This window comes from Mesoplodon densirostris, chromosome 1 (genome assembly GCF_025265405.1).
Source record: "Mesoplodon densirostris isolate mMesDen1 chromosome 1, mMesDen1 primary haplotype, whole genome shotgun sequence".
NCBI lineage: Eukaryota > Metazoa > Chordata > Mammalia > Artiodactyla > Ziphiidae > Mesoplodon > Mesoplodon densirostris.
The window spans coordinates 153,607,608-153,624,454 of NC_082661.1; the positions used below are offsets into that span (position 1 = coordinate 153,607,608).

General features: G+C 38.7%; 1 protein-coding gene across 8 annotated transcripts in view; it reads right to left on the minus strand.

The window, feature by feature from the left end:
- Nucleotides 1-1,048: 1,048 nt before the first annotated feature.
- Nucleotides 1,049-16,847, minus strand: part of LIMCH1 (LIM and calponin homology domains 1) — a 338,591-nt gene continuing 322,792 nt past the window's right edge. For 4 of the 8 annotated variants that reach the window (XM_060091444.1, XM_060091495.1, XM_060091475.1 and 1 more), the window contains 6 exons: nt 15,780-15,907; nt 13,532-13,653; nt 13,155-13,278; nt 9,310-9,418; nt 6,864-6,966; nt 1,049-1,074 (listed from right to left, as the gene is read on the minus strand). In XM_060091444.1, coding sequence (XP_059947427.1) covers nt 1,049-1,074; nt 6,864-6,966; nt 9,310-9,418; nt 13,155-13,278; nt 13,532-13,653; nt 15,780-15,907 — 612 coding nt within the window. Of the gene's footprint in view, nt 1,075-6,863; nt 6,967-9,309; nt 9,419-10,803; nt 10,891-13,154; nt 13,279-13,531; nt 13,654-15,779; nt 15,908-16,847 lie in introns of all 8 variants that reach the window. The other 4 variants (XM_060091435.1, XM_060091470.1, XM_060091454.1 and 1 more) reach the window with 2 other exon arrangements.

Sequence of the window (16,847 nt, forward strand, 5' to 3'; positions counted from 1 at the left end):
CTCACATCATATGTCATTCAGATTCTATTAAGACGGACTTAATGCTTTACTTTAGCCACCTGGGCTTCAGACCCCCAAGGAGAACTTGCAGGCAAGGGTGAGCAGTGGTCACACCTAATGATGGGCTGACCTCAATGAGAGCTTCCATATGTCCCACACTGAGCCTCTTACTGAATCTAGAGCCTGAAGAGAAGCAAGCAACAAAGCCCTCCTGGCTATCATTGACCCACCACTCTTTGGAAGATTAAACTTCCTCACAGATTTTGGTAATAACTTTGGAAATGATGACTGAATTATGTCCCTCTGGTTTCTTCCTACCCTTGGGCAATGTCCCAGAGTGTAAGCCTAGCCCGTATAGCAAGGGTTCTCTCTATTTGATGGGTCAGGCTACAGCAATGGCGTAACTTCCAAAGGACACAGAATCTAACACTAACGGTGCAATAATTTATTGGTATGACGTCCACCTCAAAAAGTAAGTAACACAAATGTTTCAGGATTACAGTATATATTACCAGACTAGCATCTTTGCATTAAAAACAAGTTATAGCTCAGAGCTAGATGGTGTGATTTTTAGTTTCTGAAATGCATTAATTGTATGCTCCTGTCTCAGAAGACCACATGTCTCAAATTGGCATGTCCTGCATTTTCTGCAGCTCAATTCTGTAAACATAAAGTTTTTAATTCCTAGAAATGCTTAAAAAAAGGTTTATTGCATCATTTATCTCATTAACTCCCAAAGAAGAGAATAACACATTTTAAACTGTAAGCCTGTTTGACCATGCTAAGACCTTTTTTTTGGAACTATTCAGGATCATTACAATTCAATATTCTTTTGTATATACTGTGCAAATGCCAAAAAAAAAAAAAAAAGGAAAGCAGGAAAAACACAAACACTGTGCTACAAAAGAACAGATACCATCTTTTAGAATAGCCTTTCAGTAATTAGATGAATGCTGAGGAGCCCCTGCACTTAGGGTTTTGTTAAACGATTGCCAGGGGACACCCTCAGTAAGGAAATGCTGAGTGATCTGGAAGCTCGAAAACCACGTCACAATGTTGTGGGTTGGCCAGCACCTGGGACAAAGAACACAGAGCAACATTTGGTTAAAGTAGTCAACCATTCTGGCTTCAGATGTTTAAACATTTCCAAAATTAGCAATGCCCTTTGCCAAAGTCTCTTCCCTCTAGGGAGGGGAAACTTGTCCCACTATGCTACTCAAAGTGTGGTCCGGGGACCAGCCATATTGGCATCACCTGGAGCTTGTTAGAAATGCAGACTTTTGAGCCCCGTCCCAGAATTGAACAAGGTGATTCATATGCCCTGTCAAGTTTGGTTGAAGTCCTCTGGATTTCACCCTAAACCAAATGATCTCCACCAAGTTTTCTACCTTGTCTTCTGGGGCAAATAAGCAAGAAAATAATCTCTCTTCTTTCAGTTTCTCTAGGTTGTGGTTTCTCTAAGAAAAAATACATTGCAAGAGGAGGAATTTGACATATGATCTAGACATAAAGATTGTTAGATTTAGCAAATAAAATACAGAACACCCAATAAAATTTGAATTTTAGATAAACAACAGATACTTTTTTTTTTTTTTTTTTTTTTTTTTGCGGTACGCGGGCCTCTCACTGTTGTGGCCTCTCCCATTGCAGAGCACAGGCTCTGGACGTGCAGGCTCAGCGGCCATGGCTCATGGGCCCAACCGCTCCGCGGCATGTGGGATCTTCCCGGACCGGGGCACGAACCCGCATCCCCTGCTTCGACAGGCGGACTCTCAACCACTACGCCACCAGGGAAGCCCACAACAGATACATTTTTTAGTATATATCCCATGGGATATTTGGGATATACTTGTGCTACATCCTGAGCAGGTGATGTTTGGGACACACAAACTAAAAAAAATTCACTGTTATCTGAAATTCAAAAACATCTAACTGGGCATCTTGTATTTTATCTGGCAAACCTATCTAGGAAGGATGGTTTGGGTCCCATATTTCCTGCTGAAACCTTCACAAAGTTTCTCCTTCATTTTAGGCACTAGAGTTGTGATGAGGCAATCGCAACATTGGGAAAGGCCCCAGGGATTTTGCATTAAATGCATCTCACAAGAGTGAATGATGGAACAGACACAAAGACATGGTCATCTAACACCCAAGCATAAATGGCACCAGTTAAACATGTGATGGCTTGATCCATGACAGGTAATTTGTTTTGCACTTCTATTCCCATTTACATACGAACTTAAAAACAGTTTACATTGCTTTTAGGAATTGCATTTTAATATGCTGTTATGCTCTTTTTCCCCTCCAAGAGAAAAATTTCATTTAAACGTGGCTACTTACTTAAAGAAAATAGGCTTATATATTCAGGTTTTATTATTCTACACAATGAAATTATTTTGTTTCACTTAGAATGCTTATGATGTAAACCACCCCTCACATCTATCCATCTCCTCTCTTCTCAACTTAGATCAAAAGAAAAAAAAAAAGAAAAAAAATTTTAGCCATTTTTCCCATTCTGACTCTTTTAATGCATTTGGGGTATATTCAACCAATTCAAGTGTATTTCTCTAGCCAATTATTAGCCTTTCCACCTATTCACTCTGAAGATATAGTTTTTCCTTATGACACCAAGAAAAATGAGCAGTACTCTCAGATGTACTGGTCATTCTCCCTGTCATGTGGTAACTTAATTAAAGTTTAGCCTAAAATGATATTAACATTTATCTGGAAAAATAAACAGGAGAGTTAGGAAAACTCAGAAAAAATAATTGGAGAGATGGTAGCCATTCTCTCTTTCAATATTGAAACGTAATATGAAGCTATAATAATTAAAACTGATACTAGAGAATAAATAGTAATAGAACATAATAAAACATAATAAAATATCCAGAAGAAGACCCAAATATATATGGGAACTTAGTTTAAGAGAAAGCTGGTATTTCAAATTAACAAGAAAAAATGGGATTATTCATTAAGTTACAGACATACAATTGGTTAATTGGAAAAAAAATAAAGCAGTATTTATCTTATTTCTTGTCCCCAAATACATTTCTGATTATCACATGTTTACATGCCAAAAAAACCCCAGAAAATATTTCTAGGAGAAATCTCAGCTAAATTTATTTATACCCTTGGAGTAGTGAGAGTTTTTCTAAGTAGGACACAAAACCCAGAATCCAAAAAGGAAAAAAGGGATATGTTTAACTATTTAAAATGAAAATCTTTTCTATGAAAAAAAATCACTAAGTAGAAAGACCAATAACTGCCCAAAGCAGCAAATATAAAATAAAGGGAAAATTTCCTTAATTTACAAGAACTCGTAAAAATCAACTGCCAATAGAACAATGGGCAAAAGATAAAGAAATATAAATGTCAATAGAAAAAGAAATATAAATGGTGAACAAACATATGAAAAGATGTTTAAATTCATTTATAGTTAAAAACTACAGATCAAAGCAAAGAGGTTTTTTTTTTTCCTCCCCACTTAGCAGAGTGGAAATTTTAAAAGTTTGATGATATCCAGAGCTGACACAGGCATGGAGAGAGAAAGAGGCTCTCTTATATACTTTGCAGGGAGCATACACTCTTCTGGAAGATAATTAGGCAAGTTGCCTGAAAATTTAAAAAGCACATGCCTTTTTATTCAGCAGTACCACTGCTCAGAATCTACCCTGTGAAAATGCTTTCAAATGTTCATCAAGACATACATACAAGGATGTTCACTGGAACATTTAAAAAATAATATTAAAAAACTAGAAATAACTGGAGCACTCATTCATAGAGCATTAGTTTTAAATTACAGTTAAGTCCACACAATGGGATTGTATGCAGCTATTAAAGAGCCATTAAAAAGAATGAGGAGAAAGAAAATGCTATATGGAAAAATTCTCAAGATATATCATTAAGCAAAAAACAACAGCAACAAAAACTAAGTACCACTGTGGCTATGTCATTACCTTTGTGAAATAAAAACCAATACAGGTAGATGTGTCACACACATATGCATCTTTGTGTGTGTGTGTGTGCACACATGTGCGTATATACAAACATACATTCTGCCCCTCTCCCCAAGAACTTATTAGAAAGTGATTATGTGGTTAAGGTTGAAGAGGTTCACTTTTAATTTGGTATCTTTCTAAACAATCTAATTTTTATAACCTTTTACCACTTATAACTTCTATTTATTTATTCTTTTGAATATTGATATTGGTTATCTAGGCAGAGAGATATTGAGCCTTTTTGCTTTCTCCTTAGTACCTTAGTATTCTAAAAAACATCCTAGTAAAATATCGTATCAAAAACATTAAAGAGGGCCTCCCTGGTGGCGCAAGTGGTTGAGAGTCCGCCTGCCGATGCAGGGGATACGGGTTCGTGCCCCGGTCTGGGAGGATCCCATATGCCGCGGAGCGGCTGGGCCCGTGAGCCATGGCCGCTGAGCCTGCGCGTCCGGAGCCTGCGCGTCCGGAGCCTGTGCTCCGCGACGGGGGAGGCCACAACAGTGAGAGGCCCGCATACCGCAAAAAAAAACGACGGGGGAGGCCACAACAGTGAGAGGCCCGCATACCGCAAAAAAAAAAAAAAAAAAAAATTAAAGAAAAAAATCATGTCTTTAATCTACCTCCAATCACCTTATTTTTCATCTTACAGGACAATTACAGGAACTCTGTGGTTCTTGTCTTTAGATTTGGAATCAAAAGCAGTTAGTGGCCTTTATATTCGTATACACAACAGAAAAATTGCTGGACTAGATCTGAAAAGCTAATTTCCAAAGAAATGACACCGAAACACCCAGCTTCTCAATTAAAATGAAAATCTGGATGAAAGCAGGTCACTGTTTTCCAGAGGTGAGTTCAGGTTTGTTCTCTGCTGGCATTCTTCAAGCACTTCAAATTATGAAAGAAATTCAGATTTACAGCACTTTTCAAATCTGGTTCAAGAGGCCCTCAACCTAACAGCGCCCTCTTCTGGTTCCATGACTCACATTCAGCAGGTCATTGAGGTTGCAGGAAAAACTCCCAACTTACGTTAGATGATAGGAAAAAAAATCACTTTGAATCCTGAGACAAAAGGGTTTAGTTTTCCTTTTTAATGACTAATAAGAACCTGCTGTATAAAAAAATAAATAAAATAAAATTCAAAAATTAAATAAAGAGAAGAGCATTGGCACAAGAAGAGAAAATCAAAGAATATTCTTCTTCAAAAGTAAAAAAAAAAACAGAAAAAGAAAAAAGAGGAAGCCCCCAATTTCTCCTAACATTATCATTTTTTTTAATTTGCCAAAAATGTTGGATACATGTATATCTATAACGGATTCAGTTTGCTGTACACCTGAAACACAACATTGTAAATCAACTATACTCCAATAAATTAAAAAGTAAATAAATAAATAAAATAAAATAGATAGCTAGTGCAAAGCAGCCACATAGCACAGGGAGATCAGCTTGGTGCTTTGTGACCACCTAGAGGGATGGGATAGGGAGGGTGGGAGGGATAAAGAAGAAAAAAACCCAAACAAACAACAAAACAAAACAAACAAATACAAATATAGTTTAAGTAAAATATAATTATTATATATTATACATGTATATATGTATTTGTATATACCTGTATATATATTTATGGTATATATATGGTATACTATTATCCCATATTTTATATGTATAATACATAATATAAAAATTAATATCAATACTTTGTATATACATATAAAATAGTCCAGGTTGATGGCAGCAGCTCTAAGTTGGAACCGTTTTGACCTCAAGTCAAATGTTTATCATAGATCAAAACCACCTGGGTTTAATTTTTATTTCCCATCATTTTGTTAAAATAGGCATATATTTCTCTGAATTTACAAAATCTATAGCTATAAAACAACTTAGTTTCAATTTTCACTCTTAAAATCTTCAGTCTTGCAGATTTAGAAACCCACATAAAAAGACTGTAAAAATGCCACTTCACTTACTTAGAGAAATAATAAAAAATTCTTGAATTTCAAATTCCAGATCTTCGCTCATATTTTTTTTTTAAAAGAGTTTTTGACTGACGAATTTGCATAGAAGAATCACCTGCTGTCTAGGTCATGCACCAGAAGGACTATACTTAGGATGGAGAGCGAGGAAGGATTCAGAGGCTAGCCACTGGCTAGTTTCAGATTTTCTAAACAGCAGCTGGGCAACAGCACCCCCTGGTGGCCCCCCCCAAAAATAACATTAACTTTCTGTGGCAGGAGACCCAGACATGAGATGCGAGAGCAGGCTCCTCAAGGGGGCTTCTCTGATTAGTATGTACTAAGGTATTTTGGAGGGGGCAGGGATTCACAAAGAAGTAGAACCCACCATTTGTCTTTCAAAGAATTTTAAATTTAGTTGGGAACAAGCCCACATTATGCCATGAAACTCCTGAATGGAGGCATGTAGATATTGAGGAGTTGGTGCTTGATTTGATGAGCAGTGGAGAGCTATTCTTCATCTGTGAAACACCCTCCAAATGCTACTGGTCTTCTAAAGAGATGCCTCAACAAATAAATAGGGTTCCAGACTTTATAGCATCCCTGCATCTCACTGAAATCTCTATGGTGAGCTCAAGCAATGTCTCAAACTTGGTTTACATTTTTACCTGCTGGTGTATTAATGCACTTCTGGATAAAAAGAATTAGTCCATGTTATAGCAGTAACTTCCAGTAAGAAACAAGTGGTAAATACGGGATTATTTCATTATCATTTCTTTTACCTGGATGCTAATATATCTTTCCTTCAGTGTAGGAGTATCAACTGATGGGGAGTAGCTGAATTCCTAAGCTAGGTCTATGAAAGGCATATATGGTTGCACTCATTCATCTCAAGGTATTTCCCCTCAGGACTTACTTCTGGATCGCATGTAGCAGTCATTACAGTTTAGAAGACCATTTCGAATCCTAACATCTGTCCCACTCACTGCATCTCCAAGCTGTCCTTTACAAATTCCACACTATAGGGTAGAAAGAACAGAAGTTATAAGGTGCATAAGGAATTGTTTCCTTATAATGTTTAGTTATTGTTCACATGAATAGTACAGTAATCACTCCTCCAACCTCCACATTTGTTGCATATCTACTATGTATTAAATGCTGCAGAACGACTTGACTTCCAGCAACAATATACTTTTAGCATTTTATCCTAACTCCTGGCATTTTTCAGAGGACACCAGTTCAGAGAGGTTAGCTGACTCGTCCAAGGTTGTGAAGCTGGTAAGTGGTAGCGGGTTGATCCCAAAGCCTATGCACACTGATTCTCAATCAAGATGGAAGAACCGTTTTAAACAGGTTAAATCCTAGTGGTTTTAAATAAACACATGGCCAAGGAATGATCAATATATATTGAAACTTGTCTCTGAATAACCTTCAAATGCTTTTTAGTGTTGTTGGTAAGTTCTACCCGACCAGAATGACTGGGAAATAGCTATTCCACTTTATGTTTCCACGTTAAAGGCAGTGATACCAAGTCAGCCTGAGAGCAGAAAGAGACTGTGGGGTACATTGTACTGGCTGAATCAGAGAACATGCCAGTTCTCTGGCATGTTGGTTCATGCCAGCCTACTGCAGGGGGATCTTGACCCAGCTCAGGAAACAAGGGCCAGCCCCAGACTGATGCTCTAAGGTCATCTCAGGCAGAGGGAGGCTTCATCCAAATTATGTTACAAGCTGCATCTACACAGAAGGGTAGGGGATAAATCTAAGAGGTGATGTACCTTAAAGCATCAGGTCAGCTCCAGGAAGTGAGTGACTTGAGAGAATAAAGGCCTTGACAGCTAAGAAGACAAGTCCCCTATCTGCTGAGAATCTGCAAAGACTCTTTGCCACCTTGATTATTCTGAGTTCTGGTAAAGTTTCTGAGAATAAACTGTGGTGTTGGAACATATTATCTTGGTATTATATGAATTTTTTAAAAGTATGAAGCTTCCAGGGACTTCCCTGGCAGTCCAGCGGTTAAGACTCCATGCTTCCAATGCAGGGGGCAGGGGTTCGATCCCTGGTCGGGGAACTAAGATCCCACATGACACACAGCGTGGCCAAAAAAAAAAAAATAGTATATAGCCTCCAAACATTCCCAGACAATTTAGGATATACATTACCTATGTCAATTTTACAATAAGAATATTGATAAATGGAGTCTAATTAAGTATCCATATTGCATTTTGTCCGTCAGTTTTGCTTTCCAGTGATTACTGACATTATTCAATTAATAACTTTGGGACAACCTCACTCACTTTCTCTTAGCTTATAGGTAAAGTGGAAGTTATTTTAAACCCATGCAAGTTTACTTTATAGCTGAGGGGGCTACTAATGAGAAACAGGACAAATCCAAGAAGGACACAGAAAGCATGTTAGGGTTATAAAGAGAAAGAAATGATTCTTTTTCAGAGACAGAGGTTTGGCTTCACAATTATATATTATCTGAAACATGTCCATGGGTGAAAAAAGGAAATGCTTATATAGTCTGACTTGTAAATATTATAATAAATCAGGCATAAGTGGTTCGTTCACCTGCTTGTTGGCAGGAGATTTGGGACTAGAATTTAGTCCTCCTCATTTTCAGTTATTTATTAATTCATTCATCTAAAAATATTTATTGATACCATCACCACTGGGTACAGAGGATATAGTGGTGAGCCAGACAGACGTGGTCCCTGCCCTTATGGAGCTTGTAGAGAGCAGATGATAATTAAACAATTCAATAGTGAGCGATGAGGACCATGAAAGGTTCTATAAGGACCTGTAACAAATGCAACTTGACTTAGTGTGGTAAGTAGGTCAGCTTCTCAGAGGGAGTGATATTCAGTCTGTGACTGTAGACATACTCATTTGGAGACCTACAAGTTAGCAACTAGCTGTAACCACTTAATTGACAATCTTCCATTATGTCAAAGACCAAAAATCTTTGAATTGAGTCTCAAGAGTTTGAGAAGCAGCAACAATGTTACATTCCAAATAAATCCATCTGGCCTTAAAAGATTCAGAAGCATCATTGTCCTCCAGGGTGGCTTTCTCAGCTTCCTGCTAAAGTATATGCTCTTTAGCAACGAAAAATGGTTTTATAAAGACAGGTCGCACAAATCTGTTTTGCCTCCTCTAACCCGACATCCCAGAGGGATGCATGATAGGAGAGTTTCACCCTGAAGGATGGACTCCATGCACACTTCTGTACAACCTAGAGTCAGGAGGCTCTCACAAGCAAAGGCTGTCAGGATTTCCAGGAGGTAGTCACTCAGCACAGAACGAGGCCAAAAGACATTATGAGATTGTACTTAGGCAGAAGAGAGATGAATACATACCCTAAAGCACTGGATGTGAAAATAGAGATTGAGGGTCTCGATGATCATTGCAGCTCCTTTACCCAACGGAAGCCCACACGAAGAACACAGCTTCTTCCCACTTATAGACCTAAGTTGCAAAATATATGTCATAATAAAATGTTCCATTTAGAATCATTGGTCAAACACACTAATATGGAGCCTCATGCAAAATAAATAAATAAATAAATAAAACATGAGTTTTTAAAATGTTTATACCGTAAGTGAAACAATTACTGAACTGATAATGAGCAGGAATTAAGCATTAGGTATAAGATGCAGACAATTGATAGATTAAATACAATAGGCCTCCACTGTGGCATGGAATTCTGTGTGTGTGTGTGTGTGCGTGTAGGTGTGTGTGTTATTATAAAAAGTTTGCATTGTAGTCTATTCAACCACAGTGATCAAATGCCTTGAAATGATTTAATGTATTTATCATATGTTTTCTTACGTCCTAAAAGACGGTCAAGTTTAGCTTTATTAAGGTTTTAATGTTGTGTTAAATTTTTCTATAACTGGTTCATTGGCCCACTAGGGCATTTCTTTTTACTTATTAAAATTTTTTGTTGTTGTTGTTTAAAAATAAAGAGGAAATTGTGATACAGCCTAACAGGTATCAGGTAGATGTGGGATCAAATCCCTGCTCTGATACCAAGTTCTGTGATCCGGTATGAAGAACTCACATTGGGTTTCCATTCCACCTGGCTCAGACAGGATGGCTGTGCTCTAAGGCAGCTTACCCACAGCTAAGATCAGATTGCAATGATGCCGATTGTCGGGAAAGCTCTTGGAATTACACAAGAATTTTTTAAATGTGCAACGTCATTTGGAAGCAAAGAGAGGGACAGAAGAAACAGAAAGACGAGAAAAAAGGAAGAGTTGCCCTTAGCAAACTCTATTTATTAGGATTTCCCTCTTATCCAGTAGTTAAATGAAATTTCGAAATCAAAGAAAACCTTGGAGTACTCAGTCATTTGTCTCTCCAGGGAATGGGAGCTCAGGCAGCTTTTAAGAATATCATGGGGCCTAATTAATGTCCAGAAGCAATCATTAGAGAGCTCGAGTAGAGTAAAAGAGAGGATGAAGTTTCATTTCTCAGCGCCCGCCTGGTTCACTGTAAGAGCCATCAGCGGATCCCGCCTAGAAGGTCCGAGCCGTCTTGGAGGGAAAGGCGCCGACTTAGGAGCCCGGCAATTGTCTGGTGGATTTTCTTATTAGATTGCAGGTTCTGCACAATGTAATTAAAGCCCTATGGCCACAGCCGCGCCAACGTCACACACTTGGCTCTTTCGATTGTGGGCTGATAAAATCTTTAGGCAGATGGGGATGTTTTCTCTCCTCCTGCCTATGTGTGTGTAGGAAGAGACATGGATGGACAAATCCCTCACAATCCTCTGGCAAGCACTAATTTGGTTGCGATTGTGCTCGGCAGGCTCTAGCCAAAACAAAGCAGCCTCAGAAAGGCTTGCTGACCTCTTGTACCTGTTTGGTGACTGGCCAGGAGGGGTGGAGGAGCAGGGGGACAAGTGCCCAGCCTTGAAGTTCTCTCGAGGGCTTTTCCTGTAACATGGGAAAGGAGCCAAACATCATGTCAAGTAAAGAGAAGTCCAATCCCACAAGGAAAGGCTTTTTAGACAAGGAAAAAAAAAACACCCCACTTCCTTGGCAACCAAATAAAAGACCACAGTGTGTCCTAGGGGTCATTTTTTTTTACAAAGGACAAAAAAGTTTCCATCTAGCAGACTGTACAGACATTGGATGTATGATATCAAAACCAGGCTGGCATTGTTGAACAGAAAGACAGAATAGTTCTCTATTCTTTATTTTGGTCAGGCTCTTTGCTAGTGAAAGTTGCATTCCAAGTTAGATATAAAAATTATAGATGGGGTGGGAGGGGAGAGATGAATGGAGGTGTAGGGAAAAGTTCTTAAAGAGAGCCCAGAAATAAAGGGCAGCGCTTAATGGAGGTATCTTTCAGCGAGGTGCCTTCCACCCCTATTCATAAATTTGTTACGTGATTAGGGATGATGTTCAAAACGTCTAATGACTGCTATGTCATTGGGCATCTACAAAGCAGAATGGTTCCCAGCCAGAAGCCCCCAGAATGGTTTTACGGGTGCTGTTGGTTACACATGAGACCTGCCTGTGATTAAGCTGTCAGTTCTGGGCTCTTGATTTTAAAAGTTAATTTCATTGGTAAAGAAAGGGATAGAAAAGAACAAGGAAAAGAGAAATGCCAGCATAGACATGAACAGAGCATGAGGCCATCTGTCTTGTAACTGCTTTCAGAATAACTCCCTGAGCCCCTGACCCCCCAAACCTCCCTCCTCAGACAGAGCTTGTCTTCTCCAAAATATCAGCTTTTCATGGAATATCCTAAAGTATAAGGACCATCACCTTGAAAAATGGTGGAAAATCACCACAATAATCAATAAAAATAACGACTCCTTCTATGTGATTTTACCTTCTATTAATTCTGCATGTCATCTAGACATAGAGAAATGAAATTGGATAGACATAAGGGAAAAGGGGAAAATGGTTCAAAAGTGTATTGAGAAAAAATGTAACACGAAAAATAAGATAAAAGGATGAACTTATAAAACAAGTTATCGGGGCCTCCCTGGTGGCGCAGTGGTTGAGAGTCCGCCTGCTGATGCAGGGGATGCGGGTTCGTGCCCCGGTCTGGGAGGATCCCATATGCCGCGGAGCGGCTGGGCCCGTGAGCCATGGCCACTGGGCCTGCGCATCCGGAGCCTGTGCTCTGCAACGGGAGAGGCCACAACAGTGAGAGGCCCGCATACCGCAAAAAGAAAAAAAAAAAAAAAAAAAAAAAAAAGAAAACAAGTTATCATCATCATCATCATCATCACCATCGCTGTCATTATCAACACCACTGCCTACAATGTATAGTACTTATTACTTGTCAGGCACAAAACCCTATGAAGTAGGCACTACTATTATTCCCATTTTATACATGAAGAAACTGGAACAGAGCAAGATTAAGTATCTTGCTCAAAGTTCCATGCAGGCAAGTGTCAGAGTCAATATTTTGAATCCAGGTGGTCTGGCTCCAGGTTGAATTATTGGTTAAAGTATAATGAATATTATCTTTTTAAAACTGATTACAAGGAACCTCTGGCTCAAGTATGATCTTATCATGGAACTGTGGGTTCATTCTGAATCCCTCTACCACTCATCCAGACAAGTACTTTGGATAAGTTATTTAATTTCTCTGAGCCTCAATTTCCTCACCTGTAAAATGGGAACAATAACGCAATAATGTTATTGGGAGAGTTCAGTGAGTTAATATATGAAAAGAAGAGGAGAAAGATATATGTAAACCTTTCAACACAGTGCCTATTATATTGACATGTTTCAAAAATGATGCAAACTATTATTACTATAAAAAATACAATTGTTACAAAATTAGAATAGAGCCTGGGGTAGTTAGTTAAGGGGAGAGAATGATGAGGAAACATTTTTTCCTTGAAAGAACATTTGTCCATAGGCTCTGAGACAATTTAACTCACTTAAATAAATTGCTAATACAACAGACCTGCACAATCTTTCCAATGTTTAGATTTGTGGGTTAAAAACATTACTTTGTCTCTTTTAAGTTGCCAAATTCAGACTAAATATTTACTTGCCAGAAAGATTGTTCCAAACTTCCATAAATATTTGTTACCTTGTCAATGACAGTCAATGGACAGAAAGCACAAAAATGATGCTAACATCCAGCCATCTCACACTTTTTCACTTTCCCCCTTCTTAGTCAATTAAAAAAAAAAAAAGAAATTCCACACCCATCTTATTTGGTTACTCACTTCCGCCTTTCACTCGGAGACTCAATCTGATGATTAATGTTTTTGTCCAATGGGAGGGTTTTTGGCTTCACATCTTCTAAAATGTGCATTGGTGGGTTTGATACCTGCTGATTCCGGGATGGATCTGAGTCCAAGTAAAGAACATACACTTAGTGCTCAGTAAAGCTGCCGCCTTAGTGCTTAGTAATCACATTTCTTTAAAGTGCTAATGCCTGCTGAGGTCTCACAGTGATTTCATGGAGCCTCCGGACCGTGCTGTTTAGCATAAGCTGGTAGATAAGCTTGCAGCCAGCAGAGGTCATATCTGTCTGGACGATGGGGTGGGGAAGGTGTCTTACAATAACTGAAACATGGGGTTTGGTTTTCTCCATTCTTACCCTGAGCTAGCTGTGGGTTTATCCCACAGGGTGAGGCCCCAGCTTCTGTATCCAGCTGGAGGTCCTGATAGATTCCTTTCAATGCAGGGTTCTCAGAATGAGTCAAGACTCCTTGAGTTAGGCTGTTAAAATAACAAATATATTTCAGAACAGGAATAAAAGCAACTGAACTAAAATTATCGATCTTATCCCTCAGGACCAATTACTATACGAAAAAAGAAATGGGGCTAAATAAATATTTATTCTTTTTATTTTAAACTAGATTTAAAATGGATTTAGAATACTGTAAAATGCTACGCATTTTCATTATCCAGCAGTTTAACAAACCATCATTTCTGATGTCCTCTCTACCTCCTTATCCACAAAATTCTTCATTCTAATCATTTCAAGGGGTGCCAGAGCTAAATGCAATCTCCCAAATTTTCACAAGAGAGGACTTATTGTGGAAAATATTTGAGCCACATGGGGCTTCGGCAGCCTATGGTAATTCACTGGCCCTTTAGTAGCTTCTATGTGCAAAGAAAGGAGAGACAGAGGAGATTTTTTAAAGGTTTCTGGCAACAACAGGGACTGTCTGGAGAACGAGCAGTAATTCATGGAAAATGCTTATTAGCATCCTTCAAATATTCCTGACTAGTGGCTTTCATTTCAAAAACTGCAAAGTCTCTTTAAATAGTGCTAACTGGAAACAGATGTGCTGTTCCAAGGGCTCTGCAGGCTCTGGACATGGGTCCCAAGCTCTAATATCTTACAATTCACTGAGTCTCCTAGCTGATGAGCATAGGAGAATTCTCAGTGCAAATCCCATCAGAAGAGCTCAGCTCCCAGCCAACCTTTCAAATTGGCCAGTCTTTGAAAATGATACTTAGATAGCCTTTTGTGTCTTTGGGTCCCTCTGAGGGCGCTGTGTGTGTACCCAAGTGTGTATGCGCACACACACATGCATGCACACTTTCCAACATCTATCTGATATATCGGAGCCCTAGAGGCCAACATTTGTATCATAAAGAACTTGCTGGTGGCAGAGCCCTGCCAGCCTCTTGGGTTTCTGCAGGTCCCTTTTAGGTCAGGCATGGGGTCCCATCAATAAACTCACTACAGTCCGTACCTACAACCAGATTCTGCTCCAGTCTGAGCTAGCTCTGAATGCTCCAGGAGTTTCTGGGTATCCTGTTCTGATCTCCCACGGAACATACTGGAACCCATGGGGTAGGGGGATTACCCATGACCAAGGGGTTTGTTGGCTATCCTTTATATTATCACCCAGAGTAAACATGGCTTCTCACAGGTCAGAGGATACTAATGGCAAAGTTCAGGTCCATAGTAAAACCACAGTGAGTAGGACACCACGGCCTCATTTTTCTTTTCTTCCTTTAAATAAACTTTATTTCTGTGGACCAGTCTTAGAGTTATTTTAAAAAATTGCAAAGATAGTACAGAGACTTCCCATCTACCCTGCACACAGTTTCCCCTGTTGTTTTCTGTGAGTATGGTACTTTGGTTACAGTTAATGAATCAGTATTGATACAATATTTTTTTCTTTCTTTTTTTTTAGTTTTAATATTTTTTAAAATTTAAGTATAGTTGATTCACAATGCTGTGTTAATTTCTGTTTTACAGCAAAGTGATTCAGTTTTATATATATATATGTATATGTATATATATATACACACACACACACACACACACACACACACACACATATACATTCTTTTTTAAAATATTCTTTTCCATTATGGTTTATCATAGGTTCTCTGTGCTGTACAGTAGGACCTTGTTGTTCATCCATTCTATATATAATAGCTTACATCTGCTAATCCCAGCTTCCCACTCCATCCCTCCCCCAACCCCCTCCCCCTTGGCAACCACCAGACTGTTCTCTATAACCACACCACAGCCCCATTTTAAACTCTATCCCTCCAGACACATTAACCATTTCAGGTGAGTGGTATTTAGGTTTGGGACTTTGAATTGACAACATGGTCCTTTGGTGATCTATACTGTCTCCTCTCATTTAAAAACAGGTTTCACCTATTTAAAAATAAGGCTATTTATATTCAATAGTATAAGGACACTGACTTTAGAGCCATTAGAATGTCTTCAAGCAATAATATATGTATAATGTATTATTGGAATGATAATTTCAAAGCTGAATATGATTTGCATTAGTGATGGGTGCCCTTCCTGGGAGTGAAGGGGCGCAGCCCGGCTTTGCGCATATGGATGGACAGCCTGGAACGGCTCATACCTGCCCTTTTCCTCCAGTGGATCACCTTCCTTAGTCTTAAGCAATGAGCCACTGTTATCCCCCTGGAATGGTTTCTTCTGTCTTGTCTTTTGTTCTTCCTCTCGACAGTTTTCCAAGTCCATCTTATTCTAATGGGGAAAACAAGGATAATCTTGAATATAATTTTTAAACACACTGGACAATACTCATGTCTGGCCATGGAATATCTGAAGCATTTTCTCAATCACATTGACTACAATTTAAAGAACAGTCTTCAAATTAACTGAATAGTAACTGATTTCCAATGATTTGAAATGAACATGTAACCTGGATCTCTCTCAGAAGTTATCATAAAAGGGAACTGGCTAGAAAACCCATCTTTCAAAATAAAACAAAGTCATAGGATTGTTTATTTCAAGACAAGTGGCATTTGAGTGCCCGTGGGTTATTTCAAAATGCAGATTATGTAGTGTAACCTTTAAAAATTGTATAAAAAATTTTAAAAACTTTTAGTCTTTAATTTAAATTTTTAAAATTTAAGTAAAAAACAAGCAGAGGGCTTCCCTGGTGGCGCAGTGGTTGAGAGTCCGCCTGCCGATGCAGGGGACACGGGTTCGTGCCCTGGTCTGGGAAGATCCCACATGCCGCAAAGCAGCTGGGCCCGTGAGCCATGGCCACTGAGCCTGCGCGTCCAGAGCCTGTGCTCCGCAACGGGAGAGGCCACAATGGTGAGAGGCCCGCGTACCGCAAAAAAAAAAAAAAAAAAAAAAAAAAAAACCAAGCAGAAACTAACACACCATTGTAAAGCAATTATACTCCAATAAAGATGTTAAAAAAAAAAAAAAAACAATACACTTCCAATTTTGATATTTGAAAATGGCTGGTAAATATTGAAAAATTGTTGGACAGTGTAGAATTCCTTTGATGATGATACATAAATAACTTATTTTAGAGTCTAGAAAATCTTTCATAATTATCATTGTAATATATGAAAGAGACATGAAAGATTTGGCTTTTGTGATAATCTTTGTATATAATAGCAAAGATAAGCAATAACCTGAGCTTCCTGAGTGACCATGCAATATCAAA